The following is a 27,602-nucleotide window of genomic DNA, read 5'->3' as shown; positions in this document are numbered from 1 at the left end:
AGGACCCTTTGAGCCTTTGTCCTCAGTGTGGAAAACCAACCACCAAAGCAGCAAACTCCTGCTCATTCTTCAAGTGTCAGCTTGGATGTCACTCCCTCCAAGAAGCCTTCCTTGACTTTCCCAGAGATTAGGCTCATGCATAGTCCCAGCTGCCTGTTGGATGGTCTTCCCACTAGATTGGAAACTCAGTGCTTGGAGGTAGGAAATGGTGTGCTGGTCAGTCTCTTGCCTGTGCCCATGCGCAAAGCCTCCCTGTCATTCACTCATGCATTCAATAAAGAGCTCTGTGCCAGCACTGGGAGAGAAAGGATGGGTTGGAGAACAAAAGAAAGACAGAAATGTTTCCAACAAGCACCAGGACTTTAGAAATGCTGAACGTTGCCCTATCAAGCTGGAGACCCTGGTGCCGTGAAGCCGACTGTGCTGACGACCCACTTTGCACCTTTCCCACAGGGCACTCAGCCAACCTCACAACATCCATCCAGAGAGGTTCTGCTCTGCCCATTTTCCAGATGGGATATGAGGCTCCAAAAGAGGAGGCTGCGGCCAAGGACACAGAGCATGATCTCTCCACCTCCTAGGCTCGCCATCTATTATATATAACACAGCAAAAGTCCTCAAAGGGCAGAGGAAGCAGCCGCCTGCGAAAAGAGAGAGCACTGTGCTGACGAGGAGACCTGAGGGCTCAGTCCAGATCTCACAGTTGGTTAGCTGTGAGCCTTGGGAAATTAACCTAACCACTCTGATCCTCAGTTACTTCAGCTGAAAAACGGGCTCAGTGAACAGCTGTCCTACTCTGTCTATTAGGTGGCCTCATTTTCTCAATCCAAACCTAGGTCTTCTCGTTGAACAAGTCTAACCTTACAGGATCAACAAAAGAGAAACCATGAATGCTGAGTTCTCAAGACGTGTGATTTGCATGAGCCATGGGCTGTAGGACATTTCTTGCACACCCACCATGGGGAGGCCTGAAGCAGGTCTGATGGGATGGGAGTGAAAAAGGCAGGTCAGTTCATTCAAGGGCATCAGCTGAGCCTCCAGGCACATAGTCCCCATGAGGAAACATGAACAGGTCCTGAGAGGCTAGGGTGGACGGGGCCTGAGTTGACCAGCCTCACACTCACCCAGAGGAGCAAGTGCACTAGGATTTAGAAGCTCTTCAACTATCCTTGCCTGGAGAATCCCGTGGACAGAGAATCCGGTGAGCTACGGTCCATGGGGTCACAAAGAGTCAGACACGAATGAAGTGACTTAGCATGTTCACACGCACATGTCATTAAATGATGGAAACTTCCAGAAGCCCTGTAATGCAGGGCTTATCCCTACTCCCATCTTAGACAAGACAATCAGTCTCAGAAAGGGGAAATGACTTGCCCAAGGTCACACATCAAGTCAAAACAGAAAGTTGGCATCAGGGCCCCCTAAACCCTAGACTCTCCACCCAGAAATGACCATCATAACAACTCTGGTTTCTGGAGCCTTTACCAGGAGCCAGGCCTGTGTCTTTATAGACACTTCATCTTCAAACCGTCCCATTTTACAGATGAAGAGTTTAGGTAACTGACTTGAGTCCTTGACTCAAGGTTTCACCACAGTGATGTGAGACCAGTGTCATCAGATGGCAAAACCCAGGTCCCAGATGTGGCTGGGAAAAGTGGGAGGGAGGGTGCCCTGACCTGTCCCTGCAGGTTGCATGGCCACCCAGGACTCCAGGAAAGTACACACACCCAGCCACCTTACAGAGCCTGCACACCCCTATCCATGGCAAACTTGGGTTCTCTGCACTCTGCTCCTCCAGCAAAGCCCTGGTACCCGACGACAACTTCCCACTAGAGACAAAGAGTCAAACTGTCCAGGTCCCATATCAGACAAATCCCCCACCTCCAGCTCCCACGGCGGTGCAGCCTCGGGGCAGGGGTCCTAGAACCGGAGATTGGGGCCTTGGCATCACTCAAATCCCTGGTTTGCAGATAAGCCAGCAGAGGCGCTGAGTGACCCTGTGAAGCAGAGGTGGGACCCCTCCACCACCTCAGTTACCCACCCAGATTCAGAATCAGACCCTATGCCCCTCCTCTTCCCCATCCTCGTCCCTAATAAAGATCTGATTGAACTGGAACACAGCAGGGGGGGAGGGGCGGCGCGGGGGAGTGCACTTCCTGAGGTGGTGGGGAAGGAGAGGAGCGGTTAAGACTGTCTCCACTCCCACCCTCCCGCCTCCACTCCCGGGCCCCAACTCCCCTCCAGGCTGCGAAGAACAGGTTTTCAAGGATTTAGGTCACTGAGTCATTCAACAAACAAATACGTGCGGGTGTTCTTCCTGCCCACCGCGCAGAGCAGAGGCGCCTCCTCTGGCCACCGGGCCATCCCGGGTCCGTGGGTACCACCCCACAGATGCATCCATTCATTCAACAAGCGCTGAGGTCCTACTATGCACCAGTCACCTTTCACTTCATCCTTGGTCTCCTCCCGCTGCCCCTCCCAGTCCCAGCCCTCCGCTCCTCCCCCTTCTCCTCCAAGTCCCCTCGGCCCCTTTGCCCTGGCGAAGAGGGGCAAATCCTGGGGGAGCGCTGGGAGCTCGGGAACTCGGAGGGGCTTGAGGCAGCGCGGGGTGACTGAGGGACAGGCACCCGCAGCCCCGTGGTTACCTGGTGTGGGCCCGGGCAGCGCAGGCAGGCGCTTCTCCCGCGGAGGCCGACGCGGTACTGACACGGCCCTGGGTGGGGGCTGGGGGTGATAACCCCCTCCTCACCCCCACCTTCGGCCTCCACCCAGGGCCCGGCGGCCTGGAAAACCCAGCCCCGGCTCAGCCGACTTCCTCTTGTGTCATGGAAAGTACGGGCGCTGGGGACAGGAAACTCCCGCCAGGGACCTGGGGTCTGAGCCGGGACAGCGGGTCTGGAGGCCTGGGAGGGGTGGAAGGGGGGCCGAGCGACGGGGTGGGCGGCCGGAGGGAGGGGCTGGAGGAGACAGACGGGGCGTCTATAGACGGCGGTGGCTGGAGGGGATGTGAGGATCCCTTCCACTGGGACAAGGTCAGGCCGCTACCCGAGGTACTGCGCTGCTTTCAATTTTCCAAAGACTAACAGAAAAGAGTAAAAACCACACCCTTGTCTGTAATGAAGACTCTGAGATCAAGTAAAAAGCCAAATTGTTTGTTTTCTTTGGGTATATGCGGGTGGAGGATAGTGGCAAAGGTTGTGGAGTGAGATATACGAGGGTTCAAATCTTAGTTTTAACCTCCTGAGGCCAAGTAGCTTACCTTCTGAGCCTCAGTTACCTCCTCTGTGAAATGGAAAGCTCCACCCACTCCCCATAGTGGTTGGGAAGATTGAAAGAGGCCACACCCCCGACATGGGCCATGAAGGGCCACTTAATACACACCACTAGCGTGACCAATAAAAACTTCCTAAACATGGAGTGTTATTTATTTATTTTAGGCTACTGTGGCATTGGGAATCTTACTTCCCCCACCAGGGATCAACTGGAGTCTTTGCAAGGGAGAGCCTGGAGTACTAACCGATGGACAGCCAGGAAATTCCCAACATCGTTTTTAAGAGAAAAATTATCCAGAAGGTGGGTCCTTGGAATGTAAGCAGAGTGGGCTCTGCGTCTCTGGTGCTTCTCCAGGAAAGAATACTAGAGTGGATAGCCATTCCCTTCTCCAGGGATCAAACCCAGGTATCCTGCATTGCAGGCAGATTCTTTACTGTCTGAGCTCCCGAGGAAGCCCTTCCAGTGCTTAGCCTAGGGCGATGATTTGTTGGATAAACAAACCCAACTGAAGGAAGGATGAAATGTCTGGGATTTCCAGTTACAGGACAGGAAGGATGCATGGCGAGGCTGCAGAGGAGGGGATGCGATAGGGAGGAAAGGGTTGCAGGGCTGGAAAAGGGCTGGCTGATGCCTCCGTGTCACCTCTGGGGAGGTGTGGAGGCACGTCCAAATCCTACGTGAGGTGGTGAGCGTGCCCCCCAATCACAGTTATAACAGGACTCGATCCCAGACCTCGATCCTTCCCTCTGGGGAATGGATTCAAGCTTCCCAGCACTCTCTTGGTCCCATGTTAGCAGAGACGGGGAAATGTTGGATGCTGGGAGCTGAGAAAACCTCAGAACCCAGGGACGGAGAGGCTTCCCCTGCAGCCCGGTGCTGGGTGGGGGCCGGAGCGGGTGGGTGCTGCGAGGCCCGGCTCCAACTCTTACCCTCCAACTCTTCACACTCAGCTACTGTCACGTCCCTAAACCGCTTCGCCCCTGCCTGGCATGCCCCAGATTGTGAGAAGCCCCAAGGAGCCCGGGTCTGGGCTCCCTCTACTCATCCTGGAGTGAGGGACCTGAGCCTAGTCCCCGGAGAGGCTGAGCCCTTCCCCGCATCTGCTTTGCAGAATGCCAGCCGGCCTGCCTTTTCCTCAACAGCCAGAGGGTTATTTCAGCAACAGTGACACCGAGATTGAACCATCCACACACAGCCTGTTGCAAGTCTGGTGTCCATAGAGGACCCCTCTCCTGTGCTTTCTCATAAAATGCTACCTGTGGGGATTCACCTCCAATTCCCACCTCATCCCACAACAGAAATGGAGGGTTGGGTGAGGTTTTTCATCACTGAGTCCACTGCAAGGACTGGGGCGGTGCCCACCACCTTCCACTCGTGACAGCTAAGGGCTCACTTGGTGAGATGTGTCCCCTTTCCCCCTCAGTCCCCCCAGGCCTCCCTCCCTTCATCTTGGTTTAGGACCGCCCCCACCCCCCAACTCCGCCCCCAGACCATAGTCACTGCTCCAGGCCTAGGCACCCTGGGCAGGAAGCTGGCAGAGACCAGGACCGCCAATCAAACTGGGGCAGATGGTTTTTTTACCAAGGAGGAAGTTGACAGTTTCAACTTCAAACACGGGTGACGCAGGCCCCGCACTGCCTGCTCCCCTGTCCCACCCCTGCCTGAGCCCTGTCCGCCCCGCCCCCTCCTCCCAGAGAGGGAGACACAAGGCCAGACACCCTCAACTTAGGCGCCTAGGTTGCGGAGGCTGAGGCGGGAGGAGGCCGCGCCCATGGGGTCTCAGCATCAGCCACTGGCCGCCTTGTACCTGCTGGAGCTGCTGGGTGAGTACCCCTTCTGGGGCATCTGCCGGGGGTACCTGGGCTCGCGGTACAAGGGAGAAGGTGCCAGCATCAGATCTCTCGGGCCTGCATGTCACCTCTCTGGAGTATCGTGGAGGGCTGGGGCCGCCAGGATCCCTGTCCTGTCCCCCAGCCCCAGCTTGGCTCTGGGTTCTGCTTGTCCCACCACAAGGGCCCCATTTCTCCTTCTCTCTTGCACTGTTGGAGGGTTGGGGACCTTACTGTCTCCTTCCAGGTGGAATCCATCCTCAGATCGGGCTCTGAGCCTAGAACTAAAGTTGTCCAGCTCTCATTCAGTGCCGGCTTCCCTCTGCAGCTACCCACCCTCAGCCCTGCCTTATGAGTGTCCAGCCTTTACTTGGGTGCTTCCAGGGGCAGGAAACTTACCATCTTCTGGGCAATTCTGGAGATGCTCTAGACGGAGCAGGCCGAGGTGGGGTGGGGACCAGATCGCAGTTGAGCAGATGTCAAAAACATACATCTTAGTTCCTAGTCACTCTGTTTTCATCCCAGGGGCCTCAGCCGGGCCTCCCAGGCAGATGTGAGCTCACACGGGCTCCACTTTCACTCCACACCTGGACGAGTGACATCCTAACCCTTACCCAAGGGTGGCTGTGGAAATGACCTGGGGCCTCTGGAGAAGCTGGCTGGGAATAAGGTTTGGGGTGGGTGAGCCTGGGGTCTCCCGTCTGCTGGAGGGGAGAAGGTGGAAGAGGCAGCCCTCCCTCCCTGAGGTCCTGGGACTCTAGCTCGGGACTGGAGCCCTGCTGCTAGGGCGTCTCCGACACTGGCCAGTGGGGAGGATCCTGAGCAAGCGGGAGAGGTGAGAGTAGTGTACTTTGTGGTCTGAACCCTGGGGTCTAAGTTTGGCCCTGTACGACCTCAAATAGGACTCAAGCCTCTCCAGGCTCTACCTCCTTGTTTATAAAATGCAGGGGGGTAAACTGGGTGAGATCTGACCACTTCTCAAGGGTTTGGAAGGTGTGGCAGTTGAGAGAGGTGACTGACTCAGGATGGGAACAGGTGAGAACAGATGGCAGCTTGAGGCTTCCCAGTTTAGGAGAAAAGGACTCAGGAGACATAGCCTGCTTAGCGGGGTACCTCAGTCCCTCCTAGAAAAGGGTGTGTATGTGTGAATATGGGTGTGAGAGGTGTGTGTGTACGTGTGTGTGTTTTCATAGGCAAAACGTGGCTTCTGCATGGAGCTGGCCTTCCCCCTGGGCATGTGGTGATGGCTCTTATGCACACATATTTTCATGAGTGTTCTTCCATGGACCTGCAGGAGATGCAAAGTGCCTTCTGTCCCCAGGGTGGAGGCTGAGGGATGGGCCCTGGTTACTTTCCAGTACCTTCCTGAGCAGCTGCTGTGGCCTCCTTGGCCCTGGAGATTCCAAAACCCAAGGTCCTAAGCCTCCCCCTTCCCTGGTGGCTCAGGGGAGGGGGAGGTAAAGGTGGTAAAGAATCCACCTTCTATGCAGGAGACCTGGGTTCGATCCCTGAGTTGGGGAGCTCCCCTGGAAGAGGGCATGGCAACCCATTCCAGTATTCTTGCCTGGAGAATCCCCATGGACAGAGGAGCCTGGCAGGCTACAGTCCATGTGGTGGCAAAGAGTCAGACACAACTGAGCGACTAAGTACACACCCCTCCTCCCCTGCAACCTATTCCTTACCTGTGGCCTCTGACCCCACTGGGTCAAGGGTCTGGCCAAATTCCCAGCTGAAAGTGGGGTTGGGATCCTTCTCTGCAGGCCTCCCCATGAATCTCATCATGGGCAAGGCTCCTGGCAGGATCAGGCCCAGCGGAGCCCAGAGTCCAGAAGGCAGGGCCCTCACCAGAGTATAGGAACCACCTGGAAGTCCAGGAGCACAGGGTTCCCAGTGTGTATGTGTGGGTGTAACTGGTGGATAATAAACATTTCCACTGTTCAGTGGGTCACAGCTTAAGAAATACTTTGAAAGCCATTTTCTTCTGAAAGCTTCACAACAGCCTAGTAATCAGGTCGCCTAGTAAGCAGCCTAGTAAGCAGGGCCCATTGCCCCCATTTTACAGTGTGGAAAACTGAGGTCCAGGAGGAGCACCTGGTGAGCTGCAGAGCCCACCCCAGCCCAGGGCTCCTGCTCCCATGCAGCCTCTCCGTGACCCTGGCCAAGAGCAAAGACACACCAAAGCCACTCTCACGACTAGGAAAATGGCCGCAGGACACAACCGCCACCAGCAGACAGCCAGCCACCAAGGTTTGGGGATACCTAGGCCCAGGGTTGGGCTGGAGGCAAGCAGCACAGGCAACCTTCAAGCTGTTCTAAGCAGAGATGACCCAACGCCAGAACCCTGGGGACACTTCGGCCTTCTGTCTGGCCACCAAAGTTGTGCCTATGGCTTGGGGACCTTTGGGACATGGAAATACCACGGCCTGCTTTCCTCCACAGCTGCTCTTAGCCCCAACCTGCCGGGGGCTCACCTGCTGAAGGTAGGGCGTGGAGGCAGCTCTGATCACTACCCAGCCACTCAGGCCTAGCCAACAGGGTTACAGAAACTGACACCTAGGTGTGGTAAAGTCACAGACTCAGCAGTCTGAATTCGGGTCTCCTCCCTTGCCCGTTAGGTGACTATGGACCCACTCTGTAAGCTTCAGTGTCCTCCTATGCAAAACTCGAATGATAATAGCACCTGTCTTATAGCGATTTATAAGGATTAAATGAGTCAGTGAATGTAGATTTCAGTGGGAACACTAGCTTGTATAATAAGTGCTCAGTAAGCATGAATAATAATCATTAATAAATTTATATAGTAACATAATTACATAACTTATTTATTATTTATACATAATAAATTCTCCAGGCAAGAATACTGAAGTGGGTTTCCATTTACTTCTCCAGGGGAGTCTTCCCAGCCCAGGGATTGAACTCAGGTCTCCTGCATTGCAGGCAGATTCTTTACCATCTGAGCCACCAGGGAAGCCTATGTATACATAATACACAATAAGTATATAAATTTATTATATAATTTATCATAAAGATTATTTGTTGTTTATTATGTGAATTTATTATTATCATTATTATTAGAGTCAACAAGAAGCCAGGTGGGGCAGGGCCCGGTGGGGAAGGCTTGAGCCTAGCCATCAGGCTCTCTGTCCTCCATCCTCCTGTTCTGGCTGATGATTCGTTCATTTCTTCATTTCCATATATTTATTGAGCATCTACTATGTGCCCAGTTCTGTGTAAAGCTCTGGGGATACAGCAGTGAACCAGACAAGAGTCCCCCTCATGGAGGGGGCACCCGAAATTTTACAAATTTCTAAACTTTGTCATTAGCATGATGAAGGAAACAGTAACCACTGAGCCTCTGGGACCAAGTTCACGTTTGACGGGACCCCCAGCCAGAGGAGATGATCTCATCTGAGACCCGAATGATGGAGGGATCCAGTCAGGCAGGGAAAAGTGGGAGGAGTGACCCAGGCGGAGAGCACGTGGAGGGTGAAGGCAACAAGCAGGACAGGCCTAGAGGGGCTGGATGTCCACGGTGGAGGTGGGGAGAGGGGACGCCCACTGTGAGCCTGTCGCCCGGTCTGAAGTCTCAGGCTTCAGAGCTGAGGCCATTGCTGGCTCTGAGTGCAAAGAATCAGGCCCCCAGAAGCCCCGAGTTCCCCACCTCCAGCGGGGAGCAGAAGACCTGGGAGCTCAGGGCCCCCACTGACCCCTCCGGTCACCCTGTCCTATGCCAACAGCTCAGAGGGGTTTCCCTGCAGCAACCAGGGGACCACAGAAGGACTTGGCCATCCTACAAAACTGATTGCTTATTCTATGTGCATGACGTGGGTACCTTGTGAGCATGTGTGTGTGTGTGCCCGCTATATGTGTGCACACGTGCAGAGACCTGTGGGGCTTTGAAGCAACACAGAACTTGGTTTGACGTCTTTGAGATCACTCACAAATGACAGGCACATGCCTCTGAGACTCAGCATTCTCATCTATAAAATGGGGATAACCACTGCGCCCATCTCAAAGGACAATTGTCTTCCTAAAATCTGGTTCATTCATTCATTCGGACAGCAAGCATTTATCGAGCACCTGTTATTCTAAGTGCCAGGGACACAGCAGTGAATACTCGAAGTTCCTGTCCAGCTGGAGCTGACATCGTAGTTGGAGGTGTGATGGGGAGACAGACAAGAGACAAACAAGTCAAGGATTATATGGGTGTTAGGAGGTCAGGAGTGATTTGAGGTTGGGGATTAGGGGCTCTGGGGGCTGTGCTGTACCCAGAGAGGGTGCAGTGGGTCTCATAAGAAGATCACATTTGAGCAAATACATGTAGGAAGTGAATGATTCCACAGCACCATGCGGGCCCAGGAAGGAAGGTGGCGGTCACATGTAGGCTGGTGGCAGGGCAGCCATGAAGGCCTCCGTGAGGATGGGGCATTTTCTCCAACAAACTCGAGGCACCTGGGGCCAAGCTGAGGAAAAATGGTGCTGAGCACCCTGGAGAGAAACGGGACCTCTCCAGGTCCACAAGCCGTTATCTTGAACCTCTGGCCAGATGCGTTTGGGAACTCAGAATTTTCCAGGCGGTGGAAGGTACTGTTGTGTATGTGCTGTGTGCTCACAACACATCACGGAGGTCTGGGCAACACACTGTAATCAAACACATTCCCATCTCTGCAGTGCAACTACATTTGCGCGCTAAAAACATAAATGCCTTCCCACCAAATGTGTCAGAAAGACTTGGTTTTGGCTTTGAATTGCAGATAGGGTGGGGGCCGTGGCCCAGTGGTACTTCCTCTAACTACCACTGTCACGATTCCTGCCCTGTCATTGCCGTGTACCCCTGGGGAGCTTGACCCTCACGTTCCCACAGGAACCCTGGTACTCCCTTCTCCCTGGGGGCACAACTGGGAGATGTGTGGTGGGAACAGACAGGAAGTTGGTGGTAGCCAGCAGAAGCAAAAATGGTCCCACAGACACCCCTGTGGGGTGAAGCCCTCCTTCCCTCTGGCCTCAGTTTCCCCATCTGTACCACAGGGCCAGCAGGCTCGGGGGTCTCCCAGTGGTAGAGCCCCACAGAGCCCTGTCAAGTGATGGTGATGGGATTTCTGTCCTGACCCTACCACCAGCGGGCTGTGTGACCTTGGGCTAGTCGCTCGGCCTCTCTGAACATCAGTTTCTTGATCTGAAAGTAGAGATAGGCTCCGTCCCTTCTTCACAGGGCTGTGGATGGAAAGGACGACCCCTTGTGCAGGCTTTGGAATAAGTGAAACTCTGAAAAGAAAAGAGGGCTGGTCCGTGTGACAGTGGAACCACATACGGCAAGTGTGAAGCTCATGCAAATTCAATCAGACACACAAGGCCACCAGGGAAAGCGTGGAATCGCAGTTCAGATACGAAGGCCATTCTGCCCAGAAGCTGCTCGCTGTCGCTTGTTGGCGCAGGCTCTGGGTGGGTGAGATTAGAGACACAAATCCGCTGTTCCTTCTGTGGTCTCCGGCCCCCCAGCTTCTCCTGGCATGAGCCCCGTATGATTCTCTGAGCATTTTGCACATAAAAAGGCTCCTAATCAAAAACCAACCCTTCATCTGGTGCTGCACCAGAGAAACAGAATTTTGGCCCTTTGTGATCTTTGTTTCCCTGAAGCCCTGATACAGATTCAGGTTAACAGGGCTCCACTAACAAGTGTCATTTCAGAAAATCAGGATTCCTGGCCTCCTGATTCAGACTCTCATCAGAGGCTGAGGGAAGGAAAATAAAGAAAGCACCCCAAAGGCAGTGGACATACTGTGTTTGCTGTAAATTGATGAGAATGTTAGGGACCATTAAAGGGAATCACTGTTAATGGAAAAAAGTGAACATCTGACTTCCTAACCACACTAAATTGGTCTGTCAGTTTCCTTATTTGGAAAACAGAGTGATGACAGACCCCATGAATGAGGATGTAGGGAAGAAATGGAGTTTCCCATGTAAAACCTTCATCTGGGGGTCTACACAGGGTAAGAGGTGGCTGTCCCTGTTTTTATCATCAGTGAAGCCCAAGCACCTCCCTGGGATCCCCATGCCCACTGGACCCTCGCAAGGCAGGGCTCCCCAAGGCGGGCCTCGCTCTTGCCTCCATTTCTCAGTATATAGGGGCTGTGAGTAGAGGTGCTTGTGGGTCCAGGAGGGCCCACGAGTGGGTCTGAGGCCGGCATAAAGGGTACAGTCTCTGAAGCCAGTTGCCTGAGCCAAGTTCAGGCTCTGCTGTAAAGTGGGACCAATAATACAGACCCACCAACTTGCATCTGCAATTCCAAAAAGTATTTGTAAATTTCCAGCAAATGCATACACTGCAAATCCTGACCTGAATGAATAGGAGACTATTTATAATCTTCACACATCCCACTTGGTGTGAAAATTCATATATTTCGCTGCAGAAACCATCATATGTATGCAGCTGAGGCTCTCCAGATGCAGGGGGACAGTAGGGTGCTCCAAGGATGCTGGCAAACCTGGATAGAACTGACTGCCCTAGGGCTCATGGCAATGCAGCCCTGCATGACCAGAAACAGAGTTAGTCAGTCAGTCGTGTCTGACTCTGCGACCCCACGGACTGTATGTAGCCTGTCAGGCCCCTCTGTCCATAGAATTCTCCAGGCAAGAATACTGGAGTGAATACAGGCAAGAATAATGGAGTAGCCATTCCCTTCTCCAGGGGATCTTCCTGATACAGGGATTGAACCCAGGTCTCCTGCATTACAGGCAGATTCTTTACTGCCTGAGCCACAGAAAAAAATTTTTTCAAAAATATCTCTATCTTGGGATTTTTTATAAAAAAGAAAAGCAAGGGACTTTCCTAGTGGTCCAGGGGTTAAGACTGTGGTTCCACTGCAGGAAATACAAATTTGATTCCTGATCAGGGAACTAAGATCCTGCATGCTATGTATGAGGCCGAAAAATAAATAAGAAGAGGAAAAAGAAAACAAAAAGAAACCGTTAAAAATAACGGGCTCCCTTCCCCAGTTTTATTTGCTGAGCAAATAAAACTCATCTGTGGCCTGATGCAGCTCAAAGTGTTGCAGTAGAGGGAGCTGAAGAGAGAACCATCCAGAATAGGGAGGGGGGAAGGGTGCAAGAGGAGAGGCAAGGGAGGGGATGAGTGTGTAAATGTCTCAGAGTTCCTTTCAGAAATTCATTTACTCCCCACCAAGACCTCCTTAGGGCAGCAGGGTCTAAACAGCTCAATCTCTGCCAAGGCAGAGATGAGGAGAGGAGCTCGGGGAGCATGACAAAACCTTCCTACTGCCTCTCTGGCTTTTTCAGCCCCGAACTTTCCTTGGCTCAGCCAATCTAAGCCTGAATAGTGGGGACTCCAAGGAGAGGTTGGCACCGGAAGGAAGCCAGCCCTGGCCCTGGCTGCTCAGATTGTGGTGGTAGATGATGGGTTGGGCAATGGCGCGATACTTCCATGACTATTGTCCCTCATGGTCTGCGGGGTCCCCAAGCTTTTGTTGGCAGGTTCTGCAGCAGCAAAGCCTTGAACCTCTGGTGGCATGCTTTGCCTGGACCTCCAGGCTAAGGTGCAGCCAGGGAGGGGGTCTGAGGGACCCTGAGCACAGTCTGCAGGATTCAGGGAAGGAGGATGCTGGTCCAGACACTGTGAGAAGCAGCTAAAAGAATAAAAGTAAGTTGTGGACAAATCAAAAGCTGGCAGATCCATGGACAGACAGGAAGAAGCAGCACCCAGGAAGCCTCCCAGTCAGTCGTGCATCTCACCTGCCCACGCCTGCCTGCCTGTGGCTGAGATACATCAGGAACCAGAGATTATAGATCCTGGAAGTTTGAACTGAAAGGAAGGTGAGGGAGGGTGGAATCTAAGGTCTTCACTTTACAAACGAGGAGACCAAGCCCAGAGAAGTTGAGTGATTTGCCAGGATCACACAGCAAGTTCAGGGAAAGTCTTCCCATAGGATGTTTCGCTGGCTGAAGGGGATTTCAAATTCACTCCTTTTCATCAGGTTTGCATGCCAGGTATACGCAGGAATCAGTGAAACACAGAGCAGGACAGCACAGGCTTCCACTGAAGGGAAGGGAGGCAGCTCAGCCCCGCGGTCAAAAGCATAGACACTGTGCCCGGTGGCCTGGCTTGGAGGCCTGGCCCCAGTGCTCATCAGTTGCTTAACAGGTTATTTAATCTCTCTGTGCCCTCATCTGTAAAATGAGAAGGTCAAAATAATAGTGCCAGCTTCGCAGAGCTGCAGTGAGGTTTGAGAGAGTTCACGTATAAAAATGTCTGGGAGAAAGTATGAACTATAGAAGTGTTTACGGTGATGGCGACAGGGGTGGTGATTATGTTGATGGTGATGGTGACAGCAATGGTGATGGTGACAGCAATGGTGATCGTGACTGTGTTGTGAGGGTGATGGTGGTGATGGCAATGGTGATGATAGTGACAATGATGGTGACAAGAAAGGCTGCTCGCCCGCGGCCAGTTAGGCTCACAGAAGGAAGGTGAAGCCCTGGATCACATAGATGCCTTGTCTCCACCGGGCATTTTCTGTTTTAGAATTGTCTTTGGTTCTCAGGTTGTGCAGTCTTTCCTGAGGTTGTTCTCTGGCTGTTCCATGTGAGATCGGCAAGGGTGGTCAGGCCCAGTCCCTGCCCTCAGGGACTTTGGGGTCTGGAGGCTCCAGCACCAGGGTCAGGGTCTAGGTCATGTTCATTTCTGCTTGTTTGTCTGTTCTGAGGACTTGGCAATTTGGAGGCCCAGATAGGTGACAGAAAGCAGAGAGATGAGTTTAGAAGGCAGACTTGTGGTTCGAATCCAGGCCCTAGCGGTGTCACCCTGAACAGATGTCTATATCGAACATGTATTCAGCTCACATTGTGGGGCTGTCTGGAAGATAAACAACCATATCTGTAAGGAACTACCCTCCCGAGGGCTGAGTATACAGTAGTGTTCAGTAATTGGTAGCTGCTGTTAACAAAAGTTGGCTGTGGTGACTTTGGGAATATGAAGCTCCCAGGTGGGAAAGGGGGGCAGCAAGCCCTGTGATCCAGCTCTCCAAGCATCCAGACCCAGACGCTTCCCCCTGGGAAAACTCCCGGGCAGGCCTGCAGTCCACCCACCTGTGCCACAGGCCCAGCTGGCTCCACAACCAGCAATGCCGGCTCTGAGCATAGAATGCCGGATGGAGAAGGCTGGCCAGGAAGGCCCTGGGCCAAGGCTTTTACATAGATTGCTTCATCTCATCCTCATGACATTGCTATAAAACTGGTCCCTTTCTTGCTCCCATGCCACAGACAAGGAAACTGAGGCTCAGAGGGGCCAAGGATGTGGCAGAGCCCTTACTCAGACCCAGTGAAGGGCCTCAACGTCTGAGAAACTTTCCTGCAGCTTTGAGCACCAAAGAGTGGATCCCCTCTTCTCATTAGTGCCACTTCAAGCTGCCTCAACCCTCAGGGTTTAGCCAAAGAAATGACTCCCTAAAAGTAGACAGCCCCATTCCCACTGGGAATTGGCACCGAGGGAGGTAAGAGGTCAGGGGTGAAAGGTGAGGGCAGAACAAAGGGCCTCCTGCCTCCTCGTCACCAAGTGAGCCAAGTGTCTTCACCATGTCCTCCTGAGGCCATCCTGCCCCTCGCAGTGGATTGGATGCTTGACAGCTGGTCAACCCTCTCCCAGCCGAGAGCAGAGCTCTGGGCCTGACACAGTCTCTGCATTAGAAATACGTTCTCTTTCTGAGGCCCAGGACGCTCAGGACAACTATGGTGGGCTCTTGTCAGGATGGATGAAACTTACCACAGGCTGCCAAGTCATTATAAGGAATCTTGGTTGGGAGAGAGGGCAGGCTGGTGGGGCGTGACTTCCTTTAAAATTCTACCATTGGTTTCAGAACACTCAGGCAAAACTAGGCTTTTTTACAGCCAGCAACAATCTCTCAAAAGCAACTTAAACACAGCCGTTTACTATATAAAGTACTCACCCTGGCCCAATAGTGTCCCCAGCTCCCAGTTGAGAAACGAGCCATGGGGGTAGACAGAAACCAAACCACTTGTTCCGCGACTGATGAAGCCTAGCAGTAAATGTGGAGGGTGGGCTTGGAGGCCATACAAGTGTGCCACCCGACTCGTACCCACCCACATCAAACCTCTCCCAGCTACACTTGAATCAGCCATGAGCTGCTCTGCCAAGAGGGTGACGATTAGCTGCTTTGACCACTTGCTCCACAAGTGGAGGACCACTTGCTCCTTCCATACAAGGCTGGGAGGAAGTGGGACTTCCTAGGGGCCCACATTCCTAGTGAAGGGGCCCAGGCAGAAGCCTGGCCAAGGGGTAGACCAGTTCTCCCCAAACACATGTCCGCTGGGCCCCCTCACCAACTGACTGCTTGATCTTGGGCAAGTCCCACTGCCTCTTTGAGCTCTGATTTCCTCCTCCTAAACTGGGAGTTGTTGAAGAGAAATTGTTTCATTTCTATCCTGCCTTGGGAATTCTAGAAAGTAGCAAAATGTCCTAGATTCCCATGCTGGCTTGTTTCTCAGCTCTCTAGAACTAAGATGTTTGATTGTTTTGTTTTTTTTTTGACTGAAAGTGACACTCAGGATATTTTTATATTGACACCTAGTGCACAAAAAATGAGCCTTATCCTCACAAAACATGATGCATTCTGACATTCTCTATTCTCGTCCATTTCATTTTTTAGAAAACTGAGGGTTGCAGGGACTTCTCTGGTGGGTCCAGTGGTTAAGACTCCATCTTCCAATGCAGGAAGCATGGGTTCAAGCCCTGGTTAGGGAACTGAGACGGGGTGCTGTCAAAAGTTTGAAAAATAGTTTTTAAGTTGACGGGTTGCATTGCTACACAATTTTGAAAAAGTTGATGGTTGCCATGCTGCATGTTACTACAGAGGAATAGCATGAGGAAGTCTTTAGGGGTGTGCAGAGCTGTACACCTCGACGGCAACAGTGATCGTGCAGACCTTTGTGTGTGTTTATAGTCCTAGAACTGTGCACTAAAAGAAAATCAATTCCACACGTTCATTGAAAAAGTCAAGTTTTAAAGCAAGAGAGAAAATTGATGCTTGCAACGCACAACATTGATTTCACGACCCACCTAAGGGTTACAACATGCAGTGTGAAAACCCTGGTCCCTGCACCCCATGACCGCAGCACGGGGCAGAATAGGCCATTGATCAGGCTGCGGGTAGAGGTGAGGTGGGGAGATGGGAGCAGGGGAGGGACCTCACTTCCTGACCCTCCTCTCTCCTTTCCACAGTCACTTCCTGCCTCGGAGGGCTCAAGGTGGAGGACCGAGGTAAGGAAGAGCCACGCGGAGAGGGGGGCACGGAGCAGGGCTGCGACTCCACCAGGCTGTAGGGGGACCTACCATCTTTTCATCAGAGTGAATCTCACCTTTCAGGGAGAGAGAGAGTACCCCCCCACACACTCACACACCCTAAAGAGGCCCATTTGCAGAGAGCTGCCCTAGACAGCCATAAAGTACCATACAAATGCTAGTTCTCATGCTAACTACTATCACAGTCCACTCATTGGGGACAGAAAGTATACTGGCCCGTAAATGCATCTTGCAAAGTCCTATTTCTTACCCACTTCTGCCAGATGCTCCTTGGCCAGAGACATTTGCAGCAGAGGCTGCAGAGAGGCTGTCCCAGATTGTGATGTGTGTTAAATGTCTTGGACTTTAATCCTAGAGGTGAGTGTTTCCCAAACAGGATTCCATGGAAGTCGTTGGACAAAGCATAGGCCACACTACATCCCACCTTAGAGTCTGACAGGGGACAATGGCCTGGTAAAGGCTCTGGGAAGTCCTGCAATGAGGAAATCTGTTAAGCATTTTCAAATCCAGCAGTCCCTAGGCTCCCTTCACCACAGACCTCTCTTTTTCATATGTCCTGAGATAATATCAGACTGAATGTATTTGGAGGTAAATGTAGCAAGAGGGTCTCCTGAAGCTACCAGGCAGTCAGAAGGGGCTGCAGGGTCCTTGGCAGGCCCTGGACTGGGACCTGGAAGCCTGCAATGACATGCTAACTCCAAATGCTAGCCAGATGGGACCTGCCACATGATTCTACTTATGTCACATTTGAGAGCAGGCAGAACTCATCTCTAGTGACAGAAAGCAGATCACTGGTGGCCTGAGGCTGGATTCAGGGAAATCGGCTGTGAAGGGACACAACGGAACTTCTGGGTGATGGGAAAGAGTTCTTTGACTAGAGCACAGTGGGGGCTGCAGGCATGTATACATTTGTCAAATTTCATTGAACAAGTGCCCTTAAAATGCATGCATGTCCCTGTAGATAGATCATGCCTCAATAAAATTGATTTTAAAAGTTGGATAGAGAGAAATAATTCAGCCACTGGGCCCTATCTGGGGTCTATCGAAAGAGAATTTCAAGGCAGGGGGCAGGGAGTGATTTTGCTGGGCAGTGGGTGCTGAGAACTCCTTGCTCACTGCTCCAAGTTCCCCTGGGGCCTCGAACCCCATCCTCCTGGACCTGGTTTTTAAGGGACCACCTGGAACCAGAGCAGCACCAGCATGAGTTTCTGGAAAGTCCCCGAAGGAACCCCAAGGACCAAACTCACAGGAGGAGCAAAACTGGTGGGAGGATCCCGTGGGTAGAGGGAGCCTGGCTGACTTGGAGACCCAGGTGGGGAGGGTACAGGGAGGGGCCCCTGTGGAGGACCCTGTCCAGTCTAACCTCCCACTTGCCATCTCTGACTCCTAGGGCTCGCCATGAGACTAAGCGGCTCTGGCTCACGGTGTCAGGGCCGTCTGGAGGTCAGCTACAGGGGAGAGTGGTATGCAGTGCATAGCCAGAGCTGGGGCCAGCGTTCGCTCTACCAGGTGGATCCCAGGCAGTTCTCGAAGCTGTGCCAGGAGCTGCAGTGCCGGGACCCTTTGTTCCTCTCTTCCTCGCGTCACTTCAAAGAGAGGAGATTCAAGAACTTAATGATCTGCCATGGACAGCTGGGGTCCTTCTCCAACTGCAGCCTCAGCAGTGGAAGCCAGGTGGACCCTCTGGCCCTGATCTGCTTAGGTGGGTGACTAGCTGGCCCAATAGGTTCCCTAGGCCTGGGCAGCCTCCCTGCCCATGCCTGTGACCTGGAGCCTGAGCAAGCAGGTGGAAGGGGTCACCGACTTAAAACCACCCTCTCAGAAAAATGCACTGGCGGGAACTGGAAGGGGAGAGCAGAGAGGGTGCTAGCCTTTGTCTGGGATGGAAAATGTAGAGGAACTGGTTCTGCCAATGGCTAATTTCATTGTCTACTCTTAACCTCTATTTTCCCAACTGTAAAATGGGCTGGCACTCGCAGAAGGCTTAGATACAATGTATGGGTCAAGTGGGTTTAATGGGGCCTGTAGTACTTATATCATGACTTCCAGTTCTTTCTCAATACTGCCGGTTGCCCCCAGCTCTCCCCACACCCCCTCCTCTTCCAGGGGCCCCGGCCTCTCCCTAACCAGAGCATCTTTTTGCAGAGCCACCAAGGACAACAGCTCCTCCCACGACCTCCCCGCCCACAACCACTCCAGAGCCCACAGGTAAAAGGATTCTGAGGGCCCTGGGGATAGGGTGCTGGATTTTAGCAAATAAAAACACAGGATGTTTACGTTTGAGTCTCAAGTAAGCATGCAAAATTGTGGCGCATGTTCCATGCAGTATTTGGGACCTCACCACCTCCTAGGGTCATTGGCCAGTCACTCACTCCTCTGTGTGTTAGAACCACAGAACAAGGAAGGTCTGGCTGCTGGTCATCAGCTCTCAGGTCCCTGCCCCCAACCTTCTTTCCCCTAGCACCTCCCAGGTTTCAGCTGGTGGCAGGGCCAGGGGGCCTGCGGTGTGCTGGCCTGGTGGAGTTCTACAGCGGCGGCCTGGGCGGCACCATCGGCATCGAGCCCCAGGATGAGATCAAGGGCCTGGGGCAACTCATCTGTGCAGCCCTCCAGTGTGGCTCCTTCCTGAAATCCCTGCCAGAGACCGAGGCAGCCTGGACACCGGAGCCAGGGGACCCCCGGCCCTTGCCAATCCGCTGGGAGATCCAGAACCCAAGATGCGCCTCCCTGAAGCAGTGCTTCAGAAAAGTGCAGCCCCGGACAGGTGGCCAAGCTCTGGGCCTCATCTGTTCTGGTGAGTGGGAGCAGACTGAGACCCATGGGCGTCCCCACGTGGTCATGTCACTTACCGCACGTTCCTGAAACCCCAGCATGCAGCGCAGGGCACTAATGCTTTGGAGAACACACGGGAAATGGAGAGCTGATTGTTGGCCTCTGAGAGGTAGGGCGGTCATGGGGTGGAGAGGTGGCACACCCGATGCCCTGGGAACCTCCACAAGTAACGCAGAACAGGCCCAAACGTGCCGCTGGCTCGGCTGCCACTTGGGGAGGAGCAGGACTTTCGGGAGGAGGCAGGGTCTTCTGGTGGTTTTGACGGATCGTGGCTTGTGTCAAGGGCCCAAGAAGGATGGAGCACTTGGAGGAGACCAGCCTTGCAGGAGGGGACAGAGACAGAGACAGATGAGGTTGGAGCAATGGTAACTCATAGGAGGTAGAGAGAAGGCAGAGTGGAGCCCCCAGGGGCTTCCTGCAGAGGCTGCTGAGTCATACACTGCCACCCTGAAGAAGCTAGCGATGCCGGTGTGGCTGAGTCAGGAGCCCAGAGGCGGGGCTGGGGGATCCCAAAGCCAGGATCAGTAGAGAAACAGGATAAAGGACCAAAGATCAAATTAAGGGTAAGCACAGCAGACCTCAGCAGGTAGTAGCTCCTATCACAAATGTTCTAGTAAAGTCCAGACTTTAAGAAGTCACACTTACTGAGCACTTGTATCACACTGGGCACCATTCAGGGCATCCAATCCTTTTCACAACAAGCTTAGGAGGTGGGTACTTTACAGATGGGAAAGTTGAGGCTCTGAGAGGTTAAATTTCTTACTCAGTATCACAGAACACTAGCTGGGGTTTCCATTTAAGTAGCATCACTCCAGAGTCTGTAGTATAAGCCTAGGCTACTCCAAGTGTGGAGGGCTTCCCAGATAGCTCAGTGGGAAAGAATCTGCCTGCCAATGAGAGAGATGTGAGTTCGATCCTGGTTTGGAAAAATCCCCCAAAGGAGGAAATAGCAACCCACTCCAGTATTCTTGCCTGGGAAATCCCATGGACAGAGGAGCCTGGCAGAATACTGTCTACAGGGTCTCAAAGAGTCGGATACAACTGAGCGACTGAGCATGTATGTGTGCACACACGCACGCATACGCTCCAAATGTGGTCCTGGACGAGCAGCTTCATCTGACTGGTTAGAAATGCAGACTCCCAGGCCCCACCTTCCATTTACTAATCAAGATTTGCATTTCAGCAAAGCCTCAGGGGTTCATGTGCACTAACCTGGGAAGCATTGCTCTGGAACACTGGGCCCATCCTGCAAGCAGGAATATCCCCAAAACACTGGATTCATAGTGGGAATTAGTAAAATGCTGCCCCCTCCAGGCAGACGTAGTCCCCAAGGATCTCTCAGCCTGAGGAGGGAAAAAAACCCGGCTGGCTCCCAGGCTCACCCACTACTCTGCTCTGAGCCCTCTTGCAGGCTACAACCTGCAAAGCCATACCCAGAGGGCTTGCCTTTGATTTTTTTTTTTTTTTTCCTGAGTAGAAGATTTACTAGAGCTTTGAAGATGGCTGTTGCTATAGCAACTGGCCACAGCTGGTAAGATCACAAAGTGCTCTGACCTGAGCACACATGGGCCTCCAGGCCAAGCAGACAAGCAGAAATCGATGATCCTCTGTTATACCAGGCCCTTTTATGAAAGCCAGTCTCTCCAGGCTCAAGGCCTGGGCAGCAGGATTCCTGGGTATGGTTCCCAGCGGTGAATCTTCAGGACTCAAAGCAGATGGTATTTCTCATCCCCAGGCCTCAGTTTCCCCCTCTCTGAAAAGCCCCCACCTCCCAGGGAGCAGCAAGAGAATGAGAGGATGTTTCAAAGAGAGAAGCAGACCCAGGTGGAGCGTATTTCTCACTTCTCTTACTAACCCCTAGGTAGGGGACAACGGCAACTGGGGGCTGCCGACGGGCACTGCCCCCCTGCCAGTCTTTTCACTGAAAGTGCCCAAGCTGTTGCAGCTGCGCAGAGGTGCCAGGGACAGAACTTGATGGAGAAAATGCCAGAGAGGATGCCAGAAGAAGGGAAAGGCAGAAAGGAAGGCACTCCCATGTGGTACCCAAGCCCCCCGAGACCTGGGCCCTGCTAGGGCCCACACTTGGCCAGTGTCATGGGGTCCCAGTGGCCCGGCATGCAGACTGAGGGCCCAGGGAGATCCGGCTGAGCCCACCAACTCACCTCCCATTGCTTTACCCCCAGATTTCCAGCCCAAGGTGCAGAGCCGCCTGGTGGGGGGCAGTGACACGTGCGAAGGCTCCGTGGAAGTGCGCCAGGGCCAGCAGTGGGACACGCTATGCGACAATTCCTGGGCCAAGGGCACGGCACGGTGGGAGGAGGTGTGCCGGGAGCAGCAGTGTGGCAATGTCAGCTCCTACCAGGGGCTGGACCCCAGCGAGAAGACCTTGGGGGGCTTCTTCTGTTTCTCGGGGATTTTGTCCCAGTGCCACCAGCTTCTGGAGAAAAAGTCGCACTGCAAGAGGGTGTTTGTCACATGTGAGTTGGCTGTGGTGGGTAGAGGGCGGTTCTGGATTTTTGTTCTGAGACTTGGTCAATGAACATTATTTCTGAAGAGCAGGTCCAGGGACTAAAGAGAGAGAGCCCTAGGACAGGATGGAGAGGTGACAAGTGGGGGAAGAGGGGACAGTGTGCTCAGACAGCAAAGAGCAGGAGCCATCAGGAGGGGACTGGCCATAATTGTCAGGAGGCTAGTGAATAACTGGACTCTTACTCCGTCTTCTGCTCTTTCCGATGGAAGTTAAGAAAGCAAGGGATGGGGTACATCTCTCCTATACTAATGGTAACACTAATACGTAAAAGAGAGAAATGGATGGGTGGACGGCTGGTGAAGGCAAGGTGATCACTCATAAGTAACAGGAAAACAGTGGAAAGCTGATAGCAGAAGTGGTAAATGATAGCCGGATGATCAGCTGTGACACAGTAAATGGTGGCTAAGTGAACAGGGAGCAGAGGATTTCAGAGATGGATGGACAGACAGACAGATAGAAAACTGCCTCCTGCACATGCTGGCCAATTCCTAGGGGACGCCAGCCAGCCAGCCAGCCAGGAGCTTCCCTCGAATGGGATGCCCCCCTGCTCCGGGCCAAGACTGACTTCACTCTGCCTCCTGCAGGCCAGAACTCCAGGCGAGCAGGCCTGGGTGCAGGCACCGTGATGAGCATTATCCTGGCCCTCGTGCTTCTGGCGGTGCTGCTGGTTGTGTGTGGCCCCCTGGCCTACAAGAAGATCGTGAAGAAATGTAGGTGATGGAGCCCTGAGCTGCCTCCTTCTGAAGCCCCTGCCAGGAAGGGCTGCACGTCAGCCCCGCAGGGGAGGGTCCCCACCTCCAGAGAGCTGGCTGGGCGCACCTCTGCTTCCCAGCCCAGCCCCGCCCCTCCCTTTCCTGCCCACTGGCCCTTCTCTACCCCAAGCAACAAGCAGGAAAATCACTGATTTGCCCACATCTGGGGCCCAATGGAGGGTGTGGGTGTTCTTGAGACTGTGATGGGTCCAGAGGATCTGACCTCAGAAGATAGGTGTCCCAGGTCGGCTCCACCACTTTGCAGCTGATGGAGCCACTTCCTGTCTGAGCTCTGTATGTTTCTCCATCCAACGAAGGGGCGAGGGCAGACCTGGTAAATGCAGTAGGTGTCATCTTGGGCTTGCAGAGCTCGGGAAAAAATCGTTCAGAGACGAGGCTGTGAGATTAGAGAGGCAGGTGGGAGAAAGCCCAGAGGTGGGCAGTGTTGGCTGGGTCCCGGCGGCCCTCCCAGGCCTGAATTCTAGTTCTGTATACCTTGCGCTGTTTCTCCTGGAAAATCAGCCTCTCAGCATGCACCTGCTGCCTCCCTCCTTCCCTGTCCCCCTCCCCTACTCCCCCCCTCAATTCCCCCCACCCCCATCCTGACGTACCTTTTGCCATCTGTCTGTCACCCAGTCCGCCAGAAGAAGCAGCGCCAGTGGATTGGCCCAACGGGAATGAACCAGAACAGTAAGTATCCCCTGGAGGCAGGCTCCTCCCTGGGCCGGGGCCAGCATCCTCGGGGCTCAGGAAGGAGGCCGGTGGAACAGGGTTGTGGGTCACTGCTGACCATGGATGGAGCCAGTGGCTGCCTGTGGCTCCACTGTGCTTGTCTAAGGTGTGGCTGTGGCTGCGGGTGCTGGCAGGTGGTACTCAGAAAAGAGGAAGCCATGATCAAAGAGACTTGGGAATCAGTGAATTAAGCAAAGCTAGACACAGTTCTTTACTTCAGGACCTGTCAGAGAACCTTCACGGGCATTTTTGGGTGGTTCATCTTTCCAAAACGGGCATATGTGAAGGAGGGTGGTCCAAGCTAGATTTTTCATGGGGTGTCTTTATCACAGGCAGACTTTACAAGGCCAGTTTTAAGACGTTAGGAGGCAGCCAGCCCAACCCCCAGCCCTGGTCCCCATCGTCTTTCTTTCTGGCCACGGTCAGAGCACTTTTGTGGGTAGAACCACAGCCTTCCTCCTGTCCCCACATCCTCCCCTTTCACACGTCGAGGGCCAAATCCTTCAACTGTGTCGTCAAGTCTTTCTTACAAGATAAAGACCCTCAGCTCCAGGAGGGCAGGGGCCGTGTTTGCCCTGTTACTCATGTCCCAATTCCCTGCTTGATCAATGATTGAGGGCTGACCGACTGAAGGCCTGCCCACCAATCAGCTTGCCGGCCAACCCAAAGCTGCTCTCCAAGTCTGAGCCCTGGGACATCCCATTGGTCCAGTGGTTAAGACTCCGCCTTCCGATGTGTGTTCCATCTCTGGTCGGGAAACTAAGGTCCGACGTGCCGTGGGGTACGGCCAGAATTTTTTAAAAAGATAATAAAAATAAAAGTCTGAGCCCTGCTAGAGTGAGCATCCCCAGGAAGAAAGGGAAAAAAAAAGTATGTGCTGTAGGATACCTGGGGGTCCCTTGCCCCCACTCCCCATCCCCACGTTACACGGTGGGAACAGGAAACTGGAGTTCCGGGCCCCAGGTGGGGAGGAGGAGAACAGAACAACACATCTAACCACACCGTCTCCTGCATCTATTAGTGTCTTTCCATCGCAACCACACCGTGACTGTCCGGTCCCAGGTTGAGAACGCCACGGCCTCCCACGTGGAGAACGAATACAGTCAGCCTCCCAGGAACTCCCAGATCTCAGCTTATCCAGGTAAGCACCGGCTGGCACTCCTAGGAATGACGCCAGGGCCGAGCAGAGGGCCACGTGGTTGCCCAGAGGGAGAAGGAGGCTGAGCAGGGCGGAGGATCAAACTGCTCCTTTGATGGCTGGTCACGGCAGGTAAGGGAAGGGATACAGCCTTAACGGGCCCCTCAGCAGGAGAGAAGAATGTGCCGGGATGTCATTAAATCCCAGCTCCTCTGTGACCCAAAGGACCTGTTCTCAATAAATGAGGCCCTTCGCATTCTTCGAAGCAGAACAGAGCCATCCACCAGCGGCCCGCAGAGCCTTGTATCGAATGCTCCCCGACTGCCAGTGACAATTAAGCCGCAGGGAGCCTGGGGCTCAGCATCATTAGTGGACACTGGCTGATTTGATCACAACACTTGTGGGGCTGTTGAGCCACCAGCTCAGGAAGCCTCTGTGATCTTCCGAGGCCTGAAAGGCACTCGGCTCTGAGGGGCTGTCTTTGTGTGTCCTGAAGGGATAAGCCTGCTCACGCGGCCTTCTTTCTTTCCGCAGCTCTGGAAGGGGCCCTACACCGCATCTCCACCCAGCCTGATAACTCCTCTGACAGTGACTATGATCTACACGGGGCTCAGAGGCTGTGAGAGGTGATCCTGGCTCCCGGCAGAGCCCTGGGGATAAGCGCAAGTCCCCGGGGTCTGCTCACCCTGCCTATCCTGGAATGGGGTGGGGGGACAGGCGCTGAGCACCGGGGCTATTGTAACGGAACTGGATAAGCGGCTGCAATTTAGGTGGTGGGAGCCGATTTGACCGTCTGAGCCAGCGGGGTCACGAACCTTTAACTCCATCTGGGAAGACCACATAAAAGAGCCCCAGAGGGTAGAGGAATGTTATGAGGTACAAACTACTATCCATAAAAGAAATAAGCTACAAGGATGTATTGTACAGCACAGGGAAGAGAGCCAATATTTTATAATAATCATGTTGCTGTTTAATCGCTAAGTAGTGTCCAACTCTTTGTGACCCCATGGACTACAGCATGCCAGGCTTCCCTGTCCATCACCAACTCACGGAGCTTGCTCAAACTCATGACCATCGAGTTGGTGATGCCATCCAATCATCTCATCCTCTGTCTTTCCCCTTTTCCTCCTGCCTTCAATCTTTCCCAGCATCAGGGTCTTTTCCAATGAGTTGGCTTTTTGCATCAGGTGGCCAAAGTATTCAGCTTCAGCATCCAGTCCTTCCAACGACTACTCAGGGTTGATTTCCTTAAAATCTATAAACTTGCTGAATCATGATGTTGTATACCTGAAGCAAATATAATATTGTAAATCAATATATACCTGAGGTTTTAAAAAAGGACCTCTGAAAATGTCCTGATTGACTTACCCCAGAAGTAGGGCAAAGTCACTGTCCCTGATTTTGGGTTGGGGGTTCTGGGCCTTTCCCCCAACTCCTTGAACCATCCCCAGAGCATGAGGTGCCCTCCACCAACGCACTTCCTTCTCACCCCACAGATCTGGGACCCGGGAACAAACATTAAGAGCCAGACTTTTTATCCCGAGAATCCTCTGCAGTCACAGCTTGGATGCCACGTCCCACTTCCTGCCCAGCAGGACCACGGACAGGACTTCCCAACACATCCCACTGCCGTGCAGAGGCAGGTCCGCTCTGACATCTCCTCACATCTTCACCAGCCCCCAGAAGACCCCAGCATGTCTCAGCTGGCCCCTCCATGGGTGGAAGCTGTGAAAGGGCAGAGCCCGGAAGCAAGCAGCCTTCCCAAGCAGAGACACACAGGGTCCAGGCCCGGGCAGCCCCCTCCCTCGCCTGTGGACATTGGCTTTCCCTTCAGACTCTGACCCCATGAGGACCCACAGGAAGCCTGCACCTGGAGGGGGCGGTGGGAGGGAAAGCTGATTTCTTTCATGTATTTTTAATATGTTTTTTTGTAAATAATGCTTTTTATTGCTTCCTGGAAAAGCCTGCTCAGCCTGCTCAGTCTACCTCTGTGAATCCCTCTGGGGGTGCCAGTGGGAAGGGGCACCTACCAGAGGCAGGGGGCTCTGCAGCCTCATGGTTGGAGGGCTTCATTCCCGACAGAGGACCACCTAGCACAGTACAGCAGCTGCCAGCCAGCACCTATAGCCTCATCACCAGCCCTCCATCTGGGCCCTCGCTTGACAGAGAGCAGGGACCCTGGCTGTCAAGCCTGAAGGGCACCAGGGCCACCTCAGGGTCCTGCACAGAACAGGCACCTAGTAAATTCTAGCCAGTGTGGGGTTTGGGTTCACACAGCTATTAAAAGTGCAAAGTATTTTCTGCCAATTAGGTGACCTCCTAACCTGAGAGTCACAGACCAGGACTGAACATTTCCTTGGGCTAAATAATTCCCTTAACTGAAATGGTCCCCTCTAACCTGCGGAGAGCCTTTGTTGTTCAGTTGCTCAGTCATGTCCAACGCTTTGTGACCCCACGGACTGCAGCACACCAGGCTTCCCTGTCCTTCACCATCTCCCGTAGCTTGCTCAAGCTCACGTCCATCTAGTCGATGATGCCATCCAACCATCTCATCCCCTGTAGTCCCTTCTCCTCCGGCCTTCTGTCTTTCCCAACATCAGGGTCTTTTCCAATGAGTCAGCTCTTTGCGTCAGGTGGCCAAAGTACTGGAGTTTCAGCTTCAGCATCCAGTCCTTCCAATGAATATTCAGGGTTGATTTCCTTTAGGTTTTGACTAGTTTGATCTCCTTGAAGTCCAAGGGACTCTCAAGAGTCTTCTCCAGCACCATAATTTGAAAGCATCAATTCTTTGGCACTCAGCCTTCTTAATGATCTAGTTCTCACATCTGAGCATGACTATTGGAAAAACCATAGCTTTGACTATGTGGGCCCAGAGAGCCTAGACATACTTAACCCTGCAGTGCCCAGGTTTTCTTAACGACGTGCCAGCGGAGAATATCTGACCTGAAACTTAAGGGTCTAGTGAAGGGAGAGGCTGGTTCAGGTCTCATTGCCCCCTGGGAATCAGACAGTGACCTGAGAAGACATTTTGGGGCTGGGGCCTTTCTCCACATGATTTGGCCCCGTGTCCACTGGGAGCAACAGATATCAATGGTCCAATTCACAAAAGCCAACTCTGGAAGAGCAAAAGGGAGTTTCTAGAAGGACATGGCGGGGGTGAGGGGTGTGCTCCAGAATGAGGGAG

The 27,602-nt window shown here is 53.3% G+C and overlaps 1 protein-coding gene across 1 annotated transcript; it reads left to right on the top strand.

Moving 5' to 3' along the window:
* The first annotated feature begins 4,913 nt into the window (after positions 1-4,913).
* CD5 (CD5 molecule) lies at positions 4,914-26,380 on the top strand. Its single transcript, XM_055414985.2, has 11 exons — positions 4,914-5,096; positions 16,354-16,392; positions 17,825-18,136; positions 18,580-18,642; positions 18,896-19,228; positions 21,450-21,743; positions 22,381-22,506; positions 23,185-23,238; positions 24,302-24,421; positions 24,953-25,044; positions 25,915-26,380. Exons 1-10 carry the CDS (start codon positions 5,045-5,047, stop codon positions 25,039-25,041), a joined length of 1,482 nt encoding a protein of 493 aa, XP_055270960.2. The 5' UTR covers positions 4,914-5,044; the 3' UTR covers positions 25,042-25,044; positions 25,915-26,380.
* The last annotated feature ends 1,222 nt before the right edge of the window (positions 26,381-27,602 follow it).

This window comes from Moschus berezovskii, chromosome 25 (assembly GCF_049115385.1).
Source record: "Moschus berezovskii isolate FMDL1 chromosome 25, NW_MosBer_1.0, whole genome shotgun sequence".
NCBI classification, from domain to species: domain Eukaryota; kingdom Metazoa; phylum Chordata; class Mammalia; order Artiodactyla; family Moschidae; genus Moschus; species Moschus berezovskii.
Note: the sequence above shows the minus strand (reverse complement) of the source record. Positions and strands in the feature narration are given on the sequence as shown.

Bases quoted from the DNA above. Each gene is read 5' to 3' on its own strand.
- CD5 (XM_055414985.2), top strand. From the start codon at position 5,045: ATGGGGTCTCAGCATCAGCCACTGGCCGCCTTGTACCTGCTGGAGCTG. The intron at 5,097-16,353 runs GTGAGTACCCCT...TCCTTTCCACAG, and splicing joins GTACCTGCTGGAGCTGCTGG to TCACTTCCTGCCTCGGAGGG. The intron at 23,239-24,301 runs GTAAGTATCCCC...TGCATCTATTAG, and splicing joins AACGGGAATGAACCAGAACA to TGTCTTTCCATCGCAACCAC.